The sequence below is a fragment of the Eptesicus fuscus genome, chromosome 17 (genome assembly GCF_027574615.1).
Source record: "Eptesicus fuscus isolate TK198812 chromosome 17, DD_ASM_mEF_20220401, whole genome shotgun sequence".
In the NCBI taxonomy this organism is placed as follows: domain Eukaryota; kingdom Metazoa; phylum Chordata; class Mammalia; order Chiroptera; family Vespertilionidae; genus Eptesicus; species Eptesicus fuscus.
In genome coordinates, this window is record NC_072489.1 from 6,626,717 (window position 1) to 6,648,618 (window position 21,902).

Consider the following 21,902-nt stretch of genomic DNA (forward strand, 5'->3'; position numbering starts at 1 on the left):
GTAGGGCTTGACAAGGGTGGGACCAGCCGGGTCTGGATCTATCCCATGGGGGGGAGGCGGCCGGGTCTGGATCTCGCCTGATTTTGAGCCGCATGTGGGTGGGTGGGGAGTTGCCTCTGGGTCCCATAGTGTGCCCCAGACTCTGACAGAAGGAAGATTTTCATATACATTTTACTAATTTTCTTTATCTCTGACACTTCTATTATAGAGAAAGGGGAAATGGCAATATTAAAATATTTCCTCTAATTAATCCCCTTTTAATGTGCACGGATTTCATCCACCAGGCCACTAGTAATAATAAAAATAAAATAAAAACAACAAAAACCACCAGCCTAGCAGCCATTTCTACACAGGGGTCTCTCATGCAAACTGCATTTCAGGGAGAGACCCGCACTGCCTGCCTGCACTGTTCCTGCCCTCTGAGCCAGCCGGTATAAAGGAGTTCTTGGACTCATTACAACCAATAGACCTGACGCTTTCCCCATCCAAACAGAGCTGTGTACCTCAGTCAACCGGGGAGGTTCCATTCTGACTAACCAGGACAGTGCCTGTTGGGCCAATCAAACTTTGAGGATTTGGGGTCCTCGTTTGCGGGAGGACAGGCCAATCAAAAACCAGGGAAGGAAACTTCTGTCCATATAACCCAGCTCCCCGCTGCCTCTGAGAGCACACTTCCCTTTCCACCTAAGACTGGAGACTGCCTCTCCCTGGCTGAGCTGGAGCCCACAGATGTCTCATCTGAGCAGAGTGGAGCACACAGGAGGAGCCGAACTGTCTAGCTGGAGAGAGGCCTGGCCCAGCCTCCTAGCTCCAGTGCTGCCTCACAGCCATGCTGTTTAAAGTGTTCTTCACCACACCCCAAATTGCGGATTCCTGTTGGCATTGAATTAGTGCCAATGACCATCGGTTAACACCCTTCTTCATCCAACTGTTCAGAGTGCCCTGTGAAGGCCCCTCCCCCCACCTGAGGAAGGATTTGTACAGACTGAAGGGTTTGTAGTTGAGTATGAGTTCAAATCCCACCCATTCCACTGACTGGTGACAAACTCCCTGGGTCCCAGTCTCCTCAGCTATGACAGAGGGATGTGCAACCACACACAGGCATCAGCTGGGCTCCAAAGACTGTCCTCCAGGCAGCATGGGGAGTTGGGTTGTTCATTTTGACTGCTGCATGAAAACCATAGCCTTAGGGGTCAGCTCCCACCAGGATCGCAGCCACCTCTGAAAGGAAAGGAGGAAGAGACCTCTGGGAGGAAGTGTGCCCTCACCACCGCAGGGCACTCAGGAGGCACTGGGAGCCAGCAGGGCCCGTCTCCGGCTCAGGTGTGGTTGCTGGGACTGCAGACATGGCAACACCAAGATGACTAGGTTTGTGTGGTCACTCAGGGAAAGCAAGTACATGGAGTGTGGAGAGAGAAGGTCAGGGCGGCTTTTGAGCACCCAGAGACAGGGGAAGAGGTGCCTTTCCTGGTCCTTCCCCAGATAGGCCCCAGAAGGAAGAGGGTTTAAGGGGAGGAGCACAGAGCCTCCCATGGCTGCTGGCTGGCCTTTCTTGCCATCAAGCCACTCTCCTTGAGCCAACTTCCCAAGGCAAAAAGTGTGGAGCTCACACCCATGCTGGGCTCCAAAGCACCCCAAATCTGCAGCCACAGAAGCCAAGTGGGTCCTGTCCCAGGGCTGGGTGTTGGGTGTAGACTGTGGCTGGCTGCTGAGTGTGTCTCTTTTCTCCTCGTCTTTCACTGAGCTGAATTTCCCATCAGCTCAGCAGTTCACTGGGTCATGCAGCGGACACCAGTCCCAGGCCTGTTGGGGGGATGGAGTGGCCAGGCCAGGGAGGCCAAGGCTCTTTCCTGGAGCACATGGGTGCCATCTCCTCTCCAGCCATGGACCCCACATGTCCTACTGAGCCTGAAGTGGGGAGCAGGCCACAGTGAGGCCTGGCAGGTGGCTCTCCATCCAGTGCAGATTCTTCCTTTTTCTTATCTGCAAACTAAAAACATCTACCATCTGGTAGAGGTCAAATGTTGAGATAGAGGTCAACTTTGCACATAAAGAGCACTTATGCCATTCTGAATAAATATGTTTCTTACCTTTTTTTTTTTTTTCTTGGTTCCCTGTCATTCCTAGAATCAATCCAGCTGCTCACAGCCTGGGCTACCTCTTGGACCCAGATATACTCTGGGGCAAGAAGAGGCACACACCTGCACTGGCTGAGTGGGGGAGGTAAGAGAAGGGCCTGTGTGGGAGATGACTGCACTTGCTCAGGGATGGAGGGGCAGCCCCCACACCTGCCCTTGCCCTCACTGCTCTTCCTGGGTTCCTGGAATCAGAGGCGTGTTCCAGCAAGTGGACTGACACTCTCTTCCCATCTATCCATCCCATCAATGGCATCCAGGAGATGAAATTCCTGGAAAACATTCCCTCCCTGGTCCTCCTCTCAGGCTCTACCCTTTCTTGGGTTTCTTTCTACCTTTCCCTCCCCCTCCCCCAATGCTAATAGAGAGGGGCCCCAGGTAAAGGACCAATTTATCTTCACTCCCATCTCCCTTGGATGTGGCCTGCAGACACACTGGTTCTCTCTGAAACCATGATTACCCAAATTCCAGAGGTTGTGGCTTACAGAAAACAAACTCCCATTGAAGAACCTGTTGAGGGGGCCAAGCTGAAAGCAGCAAGGGGGTAAGTGAGGGTGAGCAGTGGGGGCTCAGGATCTATTTCCCTTGAGAGCAGGTTTGAGACCAGTTGTGTGCAGACACCTGCCTGAAAAGTCCACGCTGAGACTAAGGTGGCTTCAGAACCACAGGGAGCCTGCAGGAGCCAGGGAGTGGCAGTTGAGAGGGTATTGTTTTACCAGGGTCTTGCTAAGGTCAAATCTAACACTGAATGAGCTGCTCCTTCCTCAAGGCACTTCCAGTTCCCTCAACATCTGCATCAGCCTGTAGACATCATGCAGCTGAGGGTGTGACAACCCACAGAGCCTGCATCCCCACCTGGATCATTGAGCCTTGGATTTCTCAGGGGCAAAATAGGATGAGAACTCCGCCTCACTTCAGTTCAGTAAGAGAGAGAAATGTACATGATTGCTGCCTGGTAAACCAACAAGAGCTGTAATTGAGAATAGGGCACACATTTCAGAAATATATAATAATACGTGCCACATCTTCCTTACCCAATCATCTATTGAAGCACACTTTGCTTGTTTCCATGTCTTGGCCAACCTGAGCAATGAACATAGGAGTACGTATGCCTTTGCAAATAAATGTTTTCAAATTTTCCAGGTAGATACCCAGAAGAGGAATTGCTGGGTCATGTGACAATTCTATTCTTACTTTTTTGAGGAACCTCCACAATGGAATACCACTCAGCCATAAGAAAAGATGAAATACTGCATTTGGGACAACATGGATTGATCCTGAGAATATCATGCTAAGTGAAATAAGTCAAACAGTAAAAGTTAAGAACCATGTGATTTCACTCATATGTGGGATATAAAAGGGAAAGCAACAAATGAAGATCAAGACAAACAAAAACTCTTAGACACAGACAACAGTATGGTGGGAAGGGATGTGGGGGTAGTAAAGGGTAAAAGGGGTCAGATATGTGGTGATGGAAGATTGACTTTGGGTGGTAAATGCAATGCAATATACAGATAATGTATCATAGAATTGTATATTGGAAGACTATATAATTTTATTAACCAATGTCACCCTAATACATTTAATTTAAAAAATCAAATATGCCCAGCCACCACTTATATATGTTATAAATATATATGTAGTGGGGCAAAAGTAGGTTTACAGTTGTGTATACACAAGTTATTATTACTTATTAGCTATTATATTATTTTTCACCAACAATAGTAAACCTACTTTTGCCCCACCCTGTATAATATGTAAATGTAATATAACACACAGGCCCTACCATGAGCCCTGGTCTGAGTCTAGTCTGCACTGCCAGTTCACTTCATGTTCAGTAGTCCCTTCTCGCTTCGAGCCTGAGCTTCTGCATCTGAAGAGGGAGGTGAGCACCTGATCCTATGATGCTGCTAGGAGCCAGGTCAGCGGCTGGTGTGTCCTGTCTGTGCAATGACTGAACCTGTCTGACATTTGGCCAAGCTGAATATTGCAGTGGTCACTGCACACAGAACCCACAGGCTAACTGTGGCTGCCTTGAGAGGCAGCTTGATGCTTGGTCGCTGGGGAGAGGCATAATTTTAAGCTTTGATTTCCCTTCAGACTTTACTAGTAAGTTCTTTGTCAGCTCTAATGGGCTCTTTCTGCTGAGGTTGCATGAGATGGCCATACCGCTATGACTATTCGCTCTGCATGGTGGTTTATCAAAGAGATGGGCCTTCGGAGACAACACGGCAGAGAACTGCATGGTGGTTTATCAAAGAGATGGGCCCTCTGGGACACAACACGGCAGAGAACTGCACCAACCTGTGGTGCTGCTGAACCAGGTGCAAACCAAAGCCATTCATCTGGTTGATAATGGCCTGGTGTGCAAAGACCCTCACTCCTTCCGGCCACGACAGTGCAATGTGCTTTTCTTGGCATGCTCTGGGCAGGGGTGCCTGACTCCTCCTGAGTTATGAGCCCTGGGGGTTGGGCTTCCTGCTCAAAATCTCAACTCCAGTCAACTGGTAGACAGAATTATGCCCACACTGACCTGCTGAAGAAGCCACAGAAGTAAATATTGCCTCGGGTCAGATTCCCTCCTGGAATCTCAGAAGTTTGTTGAAAGCTGCCGAGACAGGGGTAATACATCACCACCACCCGCCTCTGTTTACAGCCGGGTAATGACTTTTATGACTGCCTCTCTCCATCCTGAATATTTATTTTATTGCCCCTGTAGGGAGATTTTTCCATTGGCAAAAATCATCCGATGGTTTCAGTCATGTTAACAACTGCTCATTAAATGCAGAGAGGTAAACAGAGAAACAAAGTCTTTTTTATTTCCTTTTTTTTGAAATTTATGAAAGAAAATCATGGGTTGGGCACTAGAGAGTAAAGAGTGCTCAATGTTCTCCTTGGCCCCTGCCTGGGAAGGCACCTCAGGAGGCTCTTCCTGCCCTTCAGAGAGGCTATACCTTCAGCGAGGACCAGGGCAAAGGTTTCAGTCTGTGTCAAGCTGGGTGAGCTGCACGTTTTGGCCCCTTAATGCTCAATTATTCTTCCCTTGTGGTCCAGAAAATAGGAGGCACATCTTCCTGTCCCTGGTGGAAATAAGTCTCAGGGCTGGAGCATCTAGAGATGATTGCTATGAAGTGGTCAGAGGGGAGAGCCAGGTGGATTGGTGGGTGGGTGGATGGATGAATAGATGGGTAGATGGATAGACAGGTAGATGGTTGGATGAATGGATGGTGGTTGAATAGAAGAATGGATAAATGGATGAATGGATGAGTGAAAGTGTGGGTGAATGGATAGAAGGTTAGACTGGAGATTTATGAAGCAAGTATAGCACCTCTTGGTGACACAGCCTAGGGCTCTGAAGCACTGAGGCAAAACTTGAGTACTTTAGAAAGACAAAGGGAGTAGCAGCCATCAATCAGCCTGGCTGGGAACACAGAAACGTCATCCTGGGAATCTACAAAGAGAATGGTTGCTGGAAGGTGGAAACCAATTAGACTGCATGGGTGAGACCCAAATTCCCAGTCAGCATCCTGGATTGCATCATCTAAAAAGAAAGAAAGAGGGAGGAGGAGGAAGGAAGGAAGGAAGGAAGGAAGGAAGGAAGGAAGGAAGGAAGGAAGGAAGGAAGGGAGGGAGGGAGGGAGGGAGGGAGGGAGGGAGGGAGGAAGGGAGGGAGGGAGGGAAAGCAAGCCTAATTTTCAAATATCCCAAACAAAAATATCTTAACATTAATTTGTTTAACCTCCCCATCTGCTTTGGAGCTTGGAGGTGGGGAAATGGGTACCTTACAGATGCTGAGCAATGCTCCCTACCTGAGTCCATCTCCCACTTACATGCCTGGGCCAGACTGCTAGTGGGACCAGTCTTTGCAGTTGACTCATCGTGGGGATGATGGCTTCTCCTTTTCTATGCATGGCATGTGTGCTGCCTAACACAGAAGGCAGAGCATCAGGGGCTGGGCTTCACATCCATGTTCCCCATCCGGAGAGACGAGGGCTGGTGCTACTTGGGGACACCTCTTCTGGCCTCAGGCGTGACCAGGACTATCTCTGAAGGTCACGGTTGGGGTTAAACTGCTGATAGCAGAGGGAGAGTAAAAGGAGATCCTTCCCGTGCTGCTTTGCTGCATCATTTTCCAACATAAGAAACACTGCTGTAATACAGTGTAAGAAACCCCCTGCTGAGAAAGAGGATGACTCCAAAACGCCTTCCCAGAGCCTTCCCACCTTCGGCCCGTGTACTGAAGGCACAGGCAGAAAGCCCGCAAAGGGGGACTGTGTTGGGAAGAGCGTAGACTTTGGAGAAGCGTTGCCAGACTCAGCAAATAACAATCCTGGACACCTGGATAAACTTGAATTTCAGATGAGCAAATAATGATTCCTTTTAGTATAAGTATGCCCCATGCAATATTTGGAACACATTTACACTAAAAAATAAAAAAGGGTCATTTATCTGAAAGTCACATTTAACTGGGCATACTGTGTCTTATATGACAAACCCACCCTCCGTCCTTCACCAGGAGGCGTCTCACTCTGAGCCAGGCTGCGCTGATGCCATCCTCACTCTGTTGAAGGACAGCTGTGTGACTTTAGCTCCCAAATCTAGGGAGCAGGGCTAACGCTAAATCCACCTTTAGGTGGATCGGGGATAAAGGAGGCGGAAGGTGTATAAGTCTGAGTTACTCCTGTGTAAATGTTGCATATCCTCCGAGGACTCACAGTTCCCATCACCTGGGTTTACTGTAGAGGCTGGTGCTTGCTTCAATTCTAGAACCTTTCATGGAGCCTCAGATGCTGACATCAGTCTGCCCAGAGGCGGGGTAGCAGGAGAAGGGGGTTGGGTTAAGAACGGAGAAGCAAATCTGGACCTACTCACTGTTTTTGTGATGGGGTGCAGGTAGAGTTGAGGCAGAGTGTGAAAGCTAGTGTGGGGGCTGGAGTCACAGCCCTGAACCCTCAGGGCCCTTGGGTCTCATTTGCCCTAGGACAGTGGTCGGCAAACTCATTAGTCAACAGAGCCAAATACCAACAGTACAACGATTGAAATTTCTTTGGAGAGCCAAATTTTTTAAACTTAAACTTCTTCTAACGCCACTTCTTCAAAATAGACTCGCCCAGGCCGTGGTATTTTGTGGAAGAGCCACACTCAAGGGGCCAAAGAGCCGCATGTGGCTCGCGAGCGGCCGTTTGCCGACCACTGCCCTAGAACATTAGCCCTGGTCGTCCATGTTTGTTTTGTTTTTTTTTCCTCTTGCAGGCATTTTTTATTTTTATTTATTTTATTTATTTATTTATTTTTAAAATAAATCTTTACTGTTCAGATTATTACAATTGTTTCTCCTTTTTTCCCCCCATATCTCCCCATCACCCGGTTCCCTCCCCCCCACCCGCCGTTGTCCTTATCCATAGGTGTATGATTTTTGTCCAGTCTCTTCCCATACCCCCCACACAGACACCCCTTTCCCCCTGAGAATTATCAATCCACTCCCATTCTATGCCTCTGATTCTATTATGTTCACCAGTTTATTCTGTTCCTCAGATTTTGAATTCACTTGATTTTTAGAATCACTTGTTGATAGATATGTATTTGTTGTTCATAATTTTTATCTTTATTTTTTTCTTCTTTTTCCTCTTTTTAAATAATACCTTTCAGCATTTCATATAATACTGGTTTAGTGGTGATGAACTCCTTTAGCTTTTTCTTATCTGTGAAGCTCTTTATCTGCCCTTCAATTCTGAATGATAACTTTGCTGGGTAGAGTAGTCTTGGTTGTAGGTTCTCGTCCATGTTTTTGAAGAAGAAGGTCCCAGAAAACACCACCCCTGCTTTCAGAATGTCAGTCAAGGCAAGGCCTTTGGGCACAGCCACCTCAGACAGAAGATAGGGCTTGCAGGATGTACCCGTTCAGCTAGGGGAGCTGTGCTCCCAGTGAGCAAGGACCAGCACAGAGCCCTGCATGCAGGATCCCCGGCTCCGCCTCCCTGGGTCCTTCCCTCGGTGATGGCCTGGGGCTCGCAGAACTTGCTCCAGAGATCCATTTGGGATTGCATAGCCAGCCGACAGCTGCTGAGCCCTGGCCTGGGAACAGGACTCCAAGAAGCACCCTAGACCTCTGTCATGGAAGTGAAGTACGTCCCTGCACAAGCTCCCAAGGCCTTGCTGATGTTCCAGGATCCAAGGATGCTGGTCCCAAAGAGTTGTGCCATTGCCCAGGAAGCTCTGCCCTGCTGGCCAGGGTCTTCCGCCACTCCGGGCCTGGGACACCTTGACTTCAAAGCTGAGATATTAGGCAAAGAAGCAAATGTGACAAATTCAGAGAAGGCAAGCTATAGTACTATGTCAATATCTTCCCGTGGTCCTTCTCTGTGCCAAGGGGTTCATACTTAGTATATCCCAGTACCGACTCTGAGAGCTAGTATACCCATTCCACAGACGGCAGCATTAAGGTTCTGAGGATTTGTCCCCTTTGTCCTGGGGCCTCCTGGTTCCCAGGTAGGACATCTACCTACTCATGAATTCCAATGGGAGATGTTAAAGGTCGGAGAGCAGAGGTGGGTGGGTAGGATGCAGCTCATGTAGCTGTCTCCTGCTGTGCCCCTCCTGGCCACACTCAAACCTGGGAGAAGGACTCACAGTTGGGGTGGAAGTGACATGGGTACCCAGGGCCGGGGCTGAGATCTCATGAGTCCTCACGCTCTTCCTAGGACCTGAGCTCTCCTTAGCGAGGTGTCTCTCGTCTCACCTGGAAGACAGGAGTGAGGAAGATGCCATACCTCCCTCATTTTACTACTCTGGGCCCAAGCGGTTTGTTTAAAAAGGGGGAAAGCCCTGGCCAGGTGCTCATTGGGTTGGAGCATTGCCCCATACACCCAAAGGTTGTGAATTAGATTCCAAATATGGGCACATACCTAGGATTAGGGTTCGATCCCAGATTGGGGTGCATACCAGATGGAAGTAACCATTCTCTCTCTCTACCTCTCTCTCCTTCCCTCCCCCCTCCCCCCTATCTTCCTCTCTCTCCAAAAATCAATAAAAACATATTCTCTGTTGAGGATTTTAAAAATAAAATAAAAATATAAAAGTGAAAAAAAAAAAAGGGGGGTAGAAAGTGTCAGCTAATACAAAAAAATGTTCTTTAAGCATCATTTTCAAACTTCAGATCTTTTTGTATCACTAATTTTTTATATATCCTCAACCACCTACATTATTTCATGCTATGGCAGTTCAAACCTAGTTACTTTTTAAAACTTAATCAGATATTTTAAAAAATAAAATCAACCCTAAGTGTCTGCTTTAATGTGCCAGACATATTTTTTTCTTATTATTGTTAAAATAAATAGAAACAAACATAAATAAAAACATAAATCTATATTTTTGAAAATAATGTTTTCCAAGTACCACCTAAAGTCATCTTGTTGGAAAACAATGATTTGGTGCAAACCTTCAACTTTGCACTGTTTCCTCCTCAAAAGCCCACCCATTGACTCAAGGATGGCACAGCCCAGGCCGAGGGCAGGTACCTGGGGTTTAGAGATCATAACACCCTCAGGCCATGCACTTGCATTTTAACTCAACTGGCAGACTCCTGCCTCCCTCCCTTCTCCAACCCACAGGACAGGTGTCCTGAGGGGCAGCTGCTGAACGCTGAGTGGGGAGATCTGGGGGTCTCACAGGGGAGGGGGCATTGCTCCAGTCTTGGTGGGGAGCAGAGCTCCTGGCAGAGAAAGAGAAAAAGGTGAATTGAAGTCTTTCAAGCAGAGGCAGTGGGGTGGCATAAGCAAAGGACAGGAGAAAGGGCGGTGGGCACTGCTGCCCTGCATTTGGGGGTGCCCCTGTGGCTGAGCCCAGGTTAAAAAGGCACAGTCTGCTGGTCCCTGGCCCCAGAGCGTTGGCCTGCACAGTTTTAAATTTAAATAGCTTGCCAACTGAAAAATTGTGGAGATTTTTATCTAAAACACAGATCCTTGGCTTTCCTATTAAGTTCAGTCCCCTTTCCTCAGCTCCTTGTTTCCATAGCACTTAATGACCTTCGACCTTCTATAAACTATGTGCTTAATTGCTTAGTTTTAGTGCCACCCCCCTCCCCGCCCCCGCCTTGTAAGCTCCATGAGGACAGGGGTTTTGTGCTTCCTTTACTAAAATATTTCGTTATTAAAGGCATGTGTCTGGCACTAGTAGGTGCTCAGTAAGTATTTCAGCAAATGAGCAGTGGAGGTGGTGGGCTCTGGAGTGTGGGTCCTGGGGTTTCAGGCACCGCCAGCCAGGAGGTCCGGGCTCCCCTCTGCCCCAGCCAGGCAGCCTCTCCCGCACTGATTTAGGGGCAAGAAGGAAGCAAGTCTGAGGCTTTGACTTTTGATTTGGTCAGACTGGCAGGCGAGGCACCCCGCAGCTCACGCCAGGTTCTGGACTCCTGGTGTGCCCCTAAATCCTGGCCTAGCCGAGTTTTTTTTATCCGGCAACACAAGGATGTGGGGAAGAGCCTTAGCTTGATCCTCTAAGAATCCCGCCCCGTTCCCCCAGGCGGGAGGCCGGAGGAGCGACCTAGGGGGAGGACGGGGGAGACTTCACCACCAGAGGGCGCCAGAGCCGAGCCAGCCGCTGCTCAGTGCTGTGGGCAGCAGGCCAGGGCTCCCGGCAGCAGGCCAGGGCTCCCAGCTCGGAGGCGACCTGCTCCAGCTCTCCCACAAAGAGATGGAGGCCGGTTCGAGGGTCCACTTCTCCACTGGATTGTTAGTTCTTCACAGGCAGGAACCAAGGCAGGGGGGTTCCAGGCTCCAGGCCCAGTGCCCGGAGTGAATGGAGAATGAGTGCAAGTTCACAGCGCATCTAATTGGGCAGGAAAGTAGTTTTGGAGAAAAAGACAAAATTGACAGCCATCCCAGGACTAGAGTCCTGAAGCTGTAGGTTCCTGCTGACCCCCCTCGGATGGCACCGCCTGGAGAAGAGCCCGGCCCGTGGGCACGCCCACTGCCTCGGCGGTCCAGGCTGCTGGACTCCTCCAGGACAGAGGCCTGCCCACTGCGTGCTCCTTTGATGGACACGGGGACAGAATCCACCCCACTATCTGGTTATGCGGGAAAGGGCAGGAGACATGGCCGGAGCCGCCTGTGGCACCAGGAAGGCCCCACACAGCGCTCTCCCCCCAACCCCCACCCCCGTGGTGCCCACCGCACCCCTTCTCACCCCACTGCAGCTACCTCAGTGCCCAGCCAGGGGCCGGGGGCCTGCCAGGGGCGCCTCCGTGCTGTTCTCTGACCAGAAAGGCCAATGCCAGCGGCATGTTAAGGGAGGGCAGAGGGGAAAGAAGAGGGTCCTGCAGGACATTCCCTGGAAAGGGGGGAGAGCACTGAGGTGTACACAGTAATTCCTGGCTCCCATGTATTGCTACAGAGGCCTTCTCCGTCAATTTCCCCAGCCTTACCCCAGGAACTGTGATGAGCCCATTTCTCAGTTGAGAAGACAGAGGCGCAAAGGGCTGAACTTTGTAAGAGCCGCGGGCGATCTGCTTTTCTGTCCTTTGGGTGGCACATCTTACCTAGAGCCCCAGTTTTACAGTTGGGGAAACTGAGGCTGGGCTAGTAAGCAGTAGCGTTGGCTTGGGACGCGAGGGAGTTGCTCTGACTGCAAAGACAGTCTCACACCCTCTGAGGCCGAGCTTTTGGGGCCCCCGCAGTGGGCCTGGGCAGGAGGTCACCTCTAGGTCCTGCACCCCAAACACAACACACTCTTAGCTACTGCATCTGATGCAGCCTTCCCTGCCGGCCCCCGCCCGAGGCCCCACCTGGCTGTTCTTTGGTTCTCATCCGGACCTCGCCTTTGCACTCAAGTCTCCTTCTGAACCCTGGGAGCAACACTCAGCCCTCAGGCCAGCCTCACTGCGGGCCTGGCTCCTCACCGCAAGTCGGGCTTACAGAGGGGCCCGCAGGCACCCGCGGAGGCCAAAGGCCTGGGCGCACCGCAGCCCGGGAGCACCCCTGGCGCGGAGGAGAGGTGGCAGGGAGGGGACAGTTGGAGCGGCTCTGCGGACCGGACGCAGGTCCGAGCCCCCAGAGGTCTTAGAGAATTGGCTCCAAGCCCGCCCCTCGCCGCGCGGCCCGCCCCTCCCCGTCCCGCCCGCCCCCTCCAGCCTCTAAAGCGTCGGGCGCGCCTCCCCGGCTGCCACACTTTCACTCTCCGCCGCCGCTCCAGCTCTGCGCCCGGCGTTGGTCCCCCCGCAGTCACCAGTCCGTGCCATGGATGCCAAGATCGTCGCCGTGCTGGCCCTGGTGCTGGCTGCGCTCTGCCTCAGCGACGGTGAGTGTGCTCGCGGCGGAGGCCGGGCAGGCACCTGGCTCCAGGCTCGGCTCAGGGCGCCGGGCTCCGCGCGGGGCCGCGACTCCTCTTCGTCGGCGCCGCCCGGAGCGAACCCAGTTCAAACGGCTCCCTTCGCGGGCGCGCTCCCTCCGGGTGCGGCGTCCAGCCCCGCGCGCAGCTTAGCGCCGGGCACTGCGCGTTGCACTTCGCGGCCGGGCTCGGGCTCCGCGAGCGCGGAGCGGGGTCCTGCAGGCTAACTGGGTGAGCGCCGCGGGCGCGTTTCTGAGCGGGCCCCGGAGAGGGGTCGGGGAGCGGCACCGAGTTGGAAGCCGACGGGGGCGGGGGTACCCGGCCCTGGTCCATCCACCCCGGAGCTAGTCTTCCCGCGCCCGGCTAGGTTTCCAGAGGCGGATGGGCTCAGGGGCTGGAGGTGCGATCGATCGGCGGGTGTTGGTGTAGGAAAGAGCTCTTTGCAAATCGCTTGTGGAGGCTGTGCGATCTGGCGCAGCAGCTTGGCGCTCCCTCCGCGAGAGGCCGGCTCTCACCCCGCAGCCACCCGGTATGGGAGCAGCTGTCGGGTTTGCGCCACCCACCTGGCCGCGCTTCCACTCAGCTCCACAGCTCCGAGGTCCGAAGCGACGCGCCAAACCTGGGCACGCATCCAGCCACGGCCTCCTTGTCTCTTCACGGGGTCCCTCTAGAGAGGCCCTGGGGTCATCACAGTCGCATTTGCCCATGTCCCCAAAACACACCTGCAGAAATGCGCCTTTGTGCAGCCAGGGGACCGGCCACCTCAGAATGAGCTCTGCAGCAAAGTTCACTCGCCAAGGCCTTAGGCCATTGTGCAAGGTGGTGTCCAGTTTCACCGGGAGAGCGAGCGAGAGAGCTTTTTTCTTTTGAAGCGTGAGAGAATCTCCCTGTCCTGTCACGGGACACCACCGCTGCTGCAAACGAAAATAAACTCGCAAAAAAACAAAAACAAAGCCATGTCAGTAAGGCCTTGCTGCCTGTTCTGTTCTTGGCTGCGAAGTTTACAACAGACGCTGCAAAGGGACGGAGGACACTCACTCTGAGAGCTGGGGTGCAGCTGGGGTGTGTGCAGGACCCCGTCCTGGAGCACTCAGCTGGGTGGGGGGAAGACCCCTGCTGCCCGGTGGCAGGCAGCGGTGGGGGAGCCAGCATGGGCAAGGTGAGCGTGCATGCACCTGGACCAGGCAGGGGGGCCTGGGCTGACGGGTTCTTGGCTGACCCTTGGGAAGTGTCCTCTAAAAGTGTAGCCAGTTGCTGGTCAGAGCTGCAGAGGGACCCAGATCAAAGGCGAGTTAAAAAGTTTCTGGGCTGAAACAGCATCTAGGCTGGGATCTCATTGACTCCCCAGGCCCGGGAGGCACTCTGGTTTGGGAATTAACAATTGAATGGTCTTGTGAGAGTCCAGGCGCCACCACACACCTCTCTCTCCAGAGAAACGCTGCTGCCCTAGTTGCAGAAAGGACTGGAATGCAGGGACTCAGGTCGTTGAATCCTGGGCATCGCTGACCTGGGGGGACAAAGCCACAGACGCCTCCTTGCCCCTCTTGGCCGCCAAGTCTATGGTCCTGGGCTCCGGGCGGGTCTGCTTCTCCTCGCATGCCCAGGCCAGGACGCATTTTTCAAAAACTCCTGGGGCCTGTGTACCGAAGCCGAGTTCCAAAGCTGCGCTTGGAGAGTCTGGCCAGGGCCTGTCTCTTCATTGAAGTGGAAGGTTCTCCGGTAACCGCTCTGAAATAAAGCCAAGGTCCCAGCCCTCAGGAACAGCTGGGCTAACTAATCAGGTGTCTTTCTTGTACATGATGTCACACCCAAAAGAGTTGGGAAAGTTAGGGATAGTGACAAAAAGCTGTAGGAAAGGACACACGTGGACGAAGCCCTGAGTTTTCTCCGTAAGTGCACTTGGACTCTGTCACTTTAAAAAACTATTGAGGCCCTGGCCAGGTAGCATTGGTTAGAACCTCGTCCTGATATGCCAAGGTTACAGGTTCAATCCCAGGCCAGGGCACATATAAGAATCAACCAATGAATGCATGAATAAGTGGAACAACAAATCCATGTCTCTCTCTCTCTCTCTCTCTCTCTCTCTCTCTTCTTCTCTCTAAAATCAATAATAATAATAATAATAATAATAATAATAAACTATTGAAATTCCCCACTTGATAAACAGGCAACTGGGTCCTGGGAGCAGGAATAAGAATTGCTTTGAAGGAACGGATAATCCCAGAGGATGAAGGGAGGGAGAGGAGCAAATGAGAAAGCCTGTGTTTTGAGTCCAGACTAGGCCTGACCTGCCCTGCGTGGAGCCAGGACACCTCCTTGGACACCGGAGAGCAGCAGCCCCCACCCGCACCCACCGCAGTGCTCACACCACGCACCTTCCAGCTCCCTGTTGCTCCAGGATTGAGACCTATCCTGGCTCACCACAGCCCCAGCCCCTGCTCAGCTCAGCAGGACCCATGAGAATTCTAGGGAAACCTGGAGGCAGGCTGCTCAGAGGGGGACCTGGCTCCTCCTTCAGCCAGGCTGCCTAGACCCGGCCCTGGGCTTGCTTTCCAGGTGATCTGGTTACCAGGCAGGGCAGAAGGGAGATGTCTGTGCGGTTGCTGAGAGCCAGGCCCCATCAGGGACTTTCTGGGTTTGACCTGGGTCCCTGTGAAGGCTGCTCCGTGCTCTCCTGCACCGCGAGTCCACTGAGCGCTCTGAGCCAGGCTTGTTCCTTCTGTTTCTCAGGATGTTGAGTTTGGTTTGGGGAGGGGGTCTGCTCTTCCAGGACTTGGTGGCTAAATTGGCCACCCCATGCCATTTCTCAACTGCATGCAGCCTTTAGGGGGAAAAAAAATGGAAGCAGCCCCTACTTTGCAAGCTTTCGTGCGGCTTCCCCAGCTCTCTTGCCCCAAAGTGCACAACTTCAGAACCGACGGGAGGCCTCTGGGAGCCCTGTAAACAGAGCACTTAAAAACACGTCTCCGGACTAAATATTCTCAGACATATATTTAAGCCCTGATGAAAGGATCCACAAATTCAAATGATTTGGGTTATTAAGTAGGGCTTGGATAAAATCTGCAGGAAAAGCCCTGGCAAATCCCCGCCTCCCAGGGCTTGCAATTCTAGACTTAAAGGGTAAGGGTGGGTTCTGCAGGAGCCCTTTGCTAATTTACACTAATGAGCCGCAATTATGGCATTTTGCAAATTGGTGAATTTGCAAACAAAGATGTAATACAGCCCAGGAGGCTGTCGGGTCCCTGCCATGAAAGCCATATTGACTCCACCCTGACAATCTCCATGCCTCTGGGAAGGGCTGGGAAGGAGGAGGCCCCTGTCCTGTCCTCTGGGGACTCCCAGGTGGGAGCCAGGCAGGATTCCTTTGTGGCTGCCTGGGCTTCAGGTAAATGAGGCGAGAGGCGGGGGGAGGGGTTCGTGGGGGGCAGTAATCCTAGGAAGTCTGATGCTCCTGGGATGAGGCCTGTGCCAGAGGAGGGAGGAGCGCGTGCTAGCGGACCTGGGTGTGAGTAGGGAAGACTGTCTCAGTTGGCTCTGGAGAGTTACTTCGCAAAGAATAGCTGGGAACCTCGGTGCCTCTGGCTGAAATAGGTCTCCTGTGATTAACGTCCTTTATCTTAAGAAATCTGAGCAGGGACTGCTTATTGTCATTCTCCTCCCCTCCCCCCTCCTAGGGTCCATCTCTCCACAGGTCCTCTTGGCCTCTGGCCCTGGCGAAGTTGAGTCCGAGCCCACAGTGCTCACTGTGCTGCCCACGGAGGAGGTCTCTGCCAGGATCATCAGTGGCTCACCCGTCGCTCTCCATCCTACCGTCCTTCTACCATCCTTCCCCAGCTGCACACCCAGATGCATGCGCGTCTCTGAGGCCTGGCGGGACAGTAACAAGCCGCCGCGTGCTTATTTCCTCTTATAGGGAAGCCGGTCAGCCTGAGCTACAGATGCCCTTGCCGATTCTTCGAGAGCCATGTTGCAAGAGCCAACGTCAAGCATCTCAAAATCCTCAACATTCCAAACTGTGCCCTTCAGATCGTGTAAGTCTGAGCATCATCCTCCGGGAATGTTGCATCTACTGGGCACAGTGACCCCTAACTGGCGGACTCCATGAAGCTAGAGAAATGACACATGCCAAGTGTCCGGCCTTGAACTTGGCATAAGTAGAGGCAGCTGTTACTACCACAAGGCCTTTGAGTGCAGCACCAGGCAGGAGTTTCCAGAGCCACCCTTCAGTGCCCTCTGTGCCCACAGTGGCCCTGGCCTCTTCTTTCTAAGCCTCTTCCCTCTGGCACAGGAAGTGGCCGTGCCTCTGGACTAGAGAAACACTGGCCTCCCCAAAGTGTGTGCTCCAGTTCAGGCCTGGCAGACACAGAACTAGCCCACAGTGGCACCCAGATTTGACCTTCCATCCACTCTGCCCCTAGGCTTACTTTTACTTCTGTCTTCCTTGTACCGTCAAGATGATTCACCGAAACAAAAATCTGCCGTTCCTCTCCAGTTACCCTCACAAGCTCCCATCCCCTTGCAGATAAAGTCCTACTTTTGTGCCCCTCCATCTGGCCCCAGGCTTCTTGAGCGCCCTGTCTCTTGCTCTTCCTTCTCAGGCTCTGTGTTCTGTTTCCCTCAAATCCCAGCCCCAGTGATTCCTATGGGGAATCTCCTCGCCAGCACCTGGCTCAGGGAGGGTCCCACGTGGGTGGCGGGTGAGCAGACGCGCAGGTGCACACCCGCCTCTCCTGTCTTTGCAGGGCCAAGCTGAAGAACAACAACAGACAAGTGTGCATTGACCCGAAGTTGAAGTGGATTCAGGAATACCTGGAGAAAGCTTTAAACAAGTAAGCCCAACAGCCAGAAAGGACTTTCCACTAGAGCCACTGGAGGAAAGCTAAAACTGTGTGAAAGTCCTGAGCGGGCAAAGGTGTGGGGAGGAAGGCCTGCGTGGCGAGGGCCAGGTGTGCTCGTGGGGCAGCGCGTGGGCCTGGGGACGGGCGGGAGGTTTGCCCAGCATGTAGACATCTGCATTTATAGCCTATGGTACGATATCACAGCTTATATTCATTCACCCGGACCCTTGCACATTGGCTGTTTTACAGCTGGGGTTTTTCTGAGAAATTGTATTATCGCCACAGCATTTCCCACCAGTCACTTCCCCTGTGATCATCACAATCATCATCATTCTCATTATCCTTTTTAAAGTCAATCATTACTTAATATCTGTATTTGGTTTGCTTTGGATTTTTCCTCTTCTCCCCTGGGGAGTCTGGGCACAGTCAGGTGATGGCCAAGCATGGAGCTCAGCAAAGTGGCCTTCCTCCAAAAGCGGAGGCATGGAGGGAGACGGGGGCTCTGGTGGGGCGCACCCCTCCTGGAATGAGGGCCCAGGGCAGCCCTCAGACACTGACCACACTAGACAGCTGCCAGCGCCTCCTCTTTCTAGCGCAGTGCATGGGCCTCTGGGCTCCACACAGAAGCCATCACTGGGGACTGTGCCCAGAGACCCCCTCCTGCCATTCCCGCCTCTCTCTCCTGCCACAGCATGCTTTCACCTCGCTCCGCTCGCATTTCCCTCCGCTCGGGGAGGAGGGTGACCCTGGGGCTGCGGCCCGCAGCACCCTCCTCCCCGTGCCCTCCCTCCTGCTCAGGCCCTCTGTGAGAATCTGCTCCAGCCGCCCCCAAAGTGGGGCTGGCCTCCCGGGGCGGGGACCCCATGTCCCCCCTTCCCATGAGAGACAAGTCTCTGCAAACTCAAATGCAGTTCCAATCGGAGAGCTTTCTTGGAGGAACCTGGTTTCAGTGATTGCCTCTGAGGCATGTGTGCCCCGAGGCGCTACACATGCTAAGTTTTCTGAAACCCGAGGTGAAAATTAAATGAATGAATGAGCCTCTTACCACTAACTCCTGCTCCTGAAGCCACAGCAGCTCAATCCGAAATGCTGGCAAGGTGAAATGTCCACCCATGAATGTGATCCACAGACGGGCCTGGTGGTGTTTGTAACGTTTTGCAAGGCATTTTTTTTTATATACGTATTTTTGTGCACACTTTTTTAAACATTTCTTTATAAGACAAATGTATTTCAGAATATATTTATACTCAAACAATTCCTACGTTTGAAGTGGAGCCATATGAATGTCAGTAGGTACATTTCTCTATTATCTTAAACTACTGGCAGTTTGTAAAGAGATACATAGAAATGTGATGGAAGCTTTTTAATGTTGGCCACAGTGTATTTTTCCACTTGTACTAAGATTGTATCGAATGTGACATTATATGCACTAGCAATAAAATGCCAATTGTTTCATGGTACAAGCATCCTACTGTATGTGGGAATTTATTGTCCTGAAGTGAACCCGTTAGCTGTTAGACGCGGAGCTCTTACACGTTTCCCGCCTTCGTGACGCTGCGCCGGCCGCGGGGCAGGTGCCGTGGGTCCCTCCGGCCGAGTTCCCGTGTGAGTACCAGCACATGGGCCTCGCTCAGGAGCACATGACATCTGCGACTCACGTTTTTGCGTTTGTTTTTTTGTTTCGTTTTTTTTTCTTTTTTTAACCCAATGGAAGCAGTGGTGCTAGTTTTCTGGAGAATAATATTGGACTCACTAATTCCTCTTCCCCTTCCTTCTCCTCGGTTCTCCTAACATCCCCACGTAATCTCTAGAGACTCAACCCTTATAATATCCAGCTCTCACATTTTCCCATGTAAAACTCCCATCCTTCCAGCCCCTGGTTAATATCAAGCTTTCCCAGGAACAGGTGGCCGTATCCCATAAATCATTAAATACCATTCAGCTTGAATCATTTTAATGTGACAGTCATGAGCCAGTTGCTCTAATAAAATTCTGCTAACCAGCTCTCTCCCTCATTCTTCAGACCAGTCTCAGCCATGCCCAGGGGTCTCCACAGGCGTCCGGGAAGGAGAAGGCGGGCTCTGCTGCCTTCTCCCCTCCCGGAAGGCCTACCGGACCCCGGCTCCCGCCTCTGATGTGCAATGCAGAGATGTTTAAGTTAAACGGAGAGCTCAGCTCTGCACTGGGGAGGAAGGAAGCCTGGGAAAGCAGGTGGGGGGAGACAGAAGATGCAGCCCAGCCTGGCCCTGGTTAGCCTTCACACCCTGTTAGGTGTGAATTCCTTCCCCACGGCCGGCCAGCCGCAGGCAAGGGCGGGAGCCAGGGTCACGTTGGCAAATTGGCGATGGCTCTACTCAGTTCACAGGTGTGGGGAAGCCTCACATTTTGTGAATCAAGGCAAATGTCTACTTTACTTCAAAGAGGTACTGATGGACAGGGCCTTGCCCAGGGGCCTCCAGGCCTGAGGACTGAGTGGCACCAGTCCAGGGGCCAGTGTTAAGTGTTGTGCAGAGTGCGGCAGACTCTTGTTTATTTCAACGTCATTAATGGTTCTACTAATTTTATCTAAGGGGGCGCAGAGAAGAAAAAGTGGGGAAAAGAGAAAAGATAGGAAAAAAGAAGCGACAGAAGAAGAGAAAGGCTGCTCAGAGGAGGAAACACTAGTTTCTGCACCTGGAGCTGGACCGCAGTGCGCGCTGTGCCTCCCTCCCAGCGCTTTGTAAATTGGCTCTACCCCCCTCCAGAGCAGACCCTGCCTCGGGGTCGCGCTCACTCCGGGGGGAGCCGTGCTCTGCCATCGCTGTGGCCACGCTGGCCCTGCCTTTTGTGCTTACTGAGACCCTCCCTGGTCTGCTAAATCCTGAAGACAGTAGTCGTGCAGAGACTGAGGTTGGGGTCCGGGGCGTGGAGACCGTGCTCAGGACTCCCTAGAAGAGCCCGGGACTCTCTCTAGAGTGGCCTGGGTCTCCACCGTCCCCCGGCTTCCTGAGCCTCCCACCTGCCCTTCACTCCCTCCCTTAGAAGGCCCCTGAGCACTCCGGACTCCGGGCTCCCGGCTCCGCACACCTCCAGGCTGCTCCTTCTGAGACCAGATTGCGCCTGCTGGCCACCACGCAACGCAGTCTGCTCGCCCGTGCGGGCCCGGCCAGCGGGGGGCCCGGGCCTGTGCCCTCTCCTTGCTGCCAGCGGTGCTGCCCAGCCAGGCCTTCTCGGGGCAGAGCCGGCCTGGCCCTTCCATTCGAGGTGATAGCGGACTCCTTTGCCCGTGTCCCTTGCCTGGCCCTCACCCCTGCCCCCGGGTGGACTTCCCCAGCCCCTGCCCAGGCCGGGCTGTGTGCGGCTGCCCCTCCAGGCTCAGGTGGGTCTCTGTATGAAGTGCTTCTCGGTGCGCCGGGTAATTTATTTTGTGGATTCCTTACACGGGTCCGGCGGTGTGGAGGCGCTTTGTGAAGGGCCAGCAGCTCTGGGGCTCCTAGCTCCGCTCCCCCTCCTCTGGTCTGGAAGAGTCTCCGTGACCCCGCGGTTAGGTTGCAGGACACAGCTGCCTCAGTTCTCACTCCTGGGAAATATCTGCTTAAAGAGACAAGGTTTAAATTCTAGAACTTCGCTCACTGCCCTCCCTACAGAATTATGTCTGAGATTTCTTGCCAAGTCTCTCTAACTTGGACCGGAAGGGGGGGTCAGGGGAGAGAGCAAGGCCCCGATGTCAGTACTGCTTTGACAAAGGATGCCTTGCCTATCTGCCCTTCTCCCACTCCCAGAACACACCCCACACCCCACACCCCAGCCCCCCGTCACAGTGTATCACAGGGATCCAGACAGACGCAGGGGATGGAGGGCAGAGCCGATGGATTTCAGGAGAAGAGAGCTCAAGGCCCCTGTGTGTCAGCCTCCCCTGTGTCCCAGTGCTGCGCCCCCTGCTGCTCTAAGGTGCCCCTGGTGGTCACAGCTTCCTTCTGCCACTGGAGAGGCTTCGTTGCCATCCTTTTAGCGGGCGAGGGCTCCCAGCCCCTCCCCTGTCGCCAGCCCTGGGGTGGTCGGCCTGTGCCTGGATGCGTGGAAGCTCACATCCTGTGACACCCACCCCCTCCTGCCTCTGAGGGCATCTGGGTGTTCCCCGGACAGAAGCAGCAGCCGGCCCGGTCGGGGGCCTGGCGCGGCTCTTCCTAATCTGCACAAGCGCCAGCGAGACCGAAGAGCAGGCCTGGCCTCACGCTGTCCTGCGCTCTTTCCACGGTGGGAGCAGCCACCTCTGCCTGGGGAGGGCGACAGGTCCTCCCTGAGACAGGCGAAGCTGCCCTTCAGCAACAGGTCAAGCTGTGGCCAGCCCGAGGTGACAAGCCAGTGCTCAGGGGACAGTGCCCTCCTGTCTCGGGGAGTGGGGGCTGCGGGGACTAAGGGAGCTGGCCCAGTGTTGGGACCTGCAGGCCAGCGTCGTCCGGCCGATACACGACCCCACTGGCCCTGGGCTTCACTGGGTCCGACAAGCAGGCATGGCCCCGGCCCCGCGGAAGGGCCTGGGTGGCTGGGGAAGAGCCGAAGAGCCGGGCCTCCATGCCGAGCCGGGCTGACACTGGGCAGTGCCCACGTGTCTGCCCCAGGTGAGTGG

General features: G+C 53.4%; 1 protein-coding gene across 4 annotated transcripts in view; it reads left to right on the forward strand.

Annotated features, from left to right (window-relative positions):
* Positions 1–12,268: 12,268 nt before the first annotated feature.
* CXCL12 (C-X-C motif chemokine ligand 12) overlaps positions 12,269–21,902 on the forward strand; it is an 85,238-nt gene continuing 75,604 nt past the window's right edge. For 3 of the 4 annotated variants that reach the window (XM_054728801.1, XM_054728802.1, XM_028156882.2), the window contains exons 1-3: positions 12,274–12,425; positions 16,369–16,486; positions 17,198–17,284. In XM_054728801.1, coding sequence (XP_054584776.1) covers positions 12,365–12,425; positions 16,369–16,486; positions 17,198–17,284 — 266 coding nt within the window. In that variant the 5' untranslated portion in view covers positions 12,274–12,364. Of the gene's footprint in view, positions 12,426–16,368; positions 16,487–17,197; positions 17,285–19,863; positions 20,005–21,902 lie in introns of those variants that run through there. The other variant, XM_008149105.3, reaches the window with a different exon arrangement.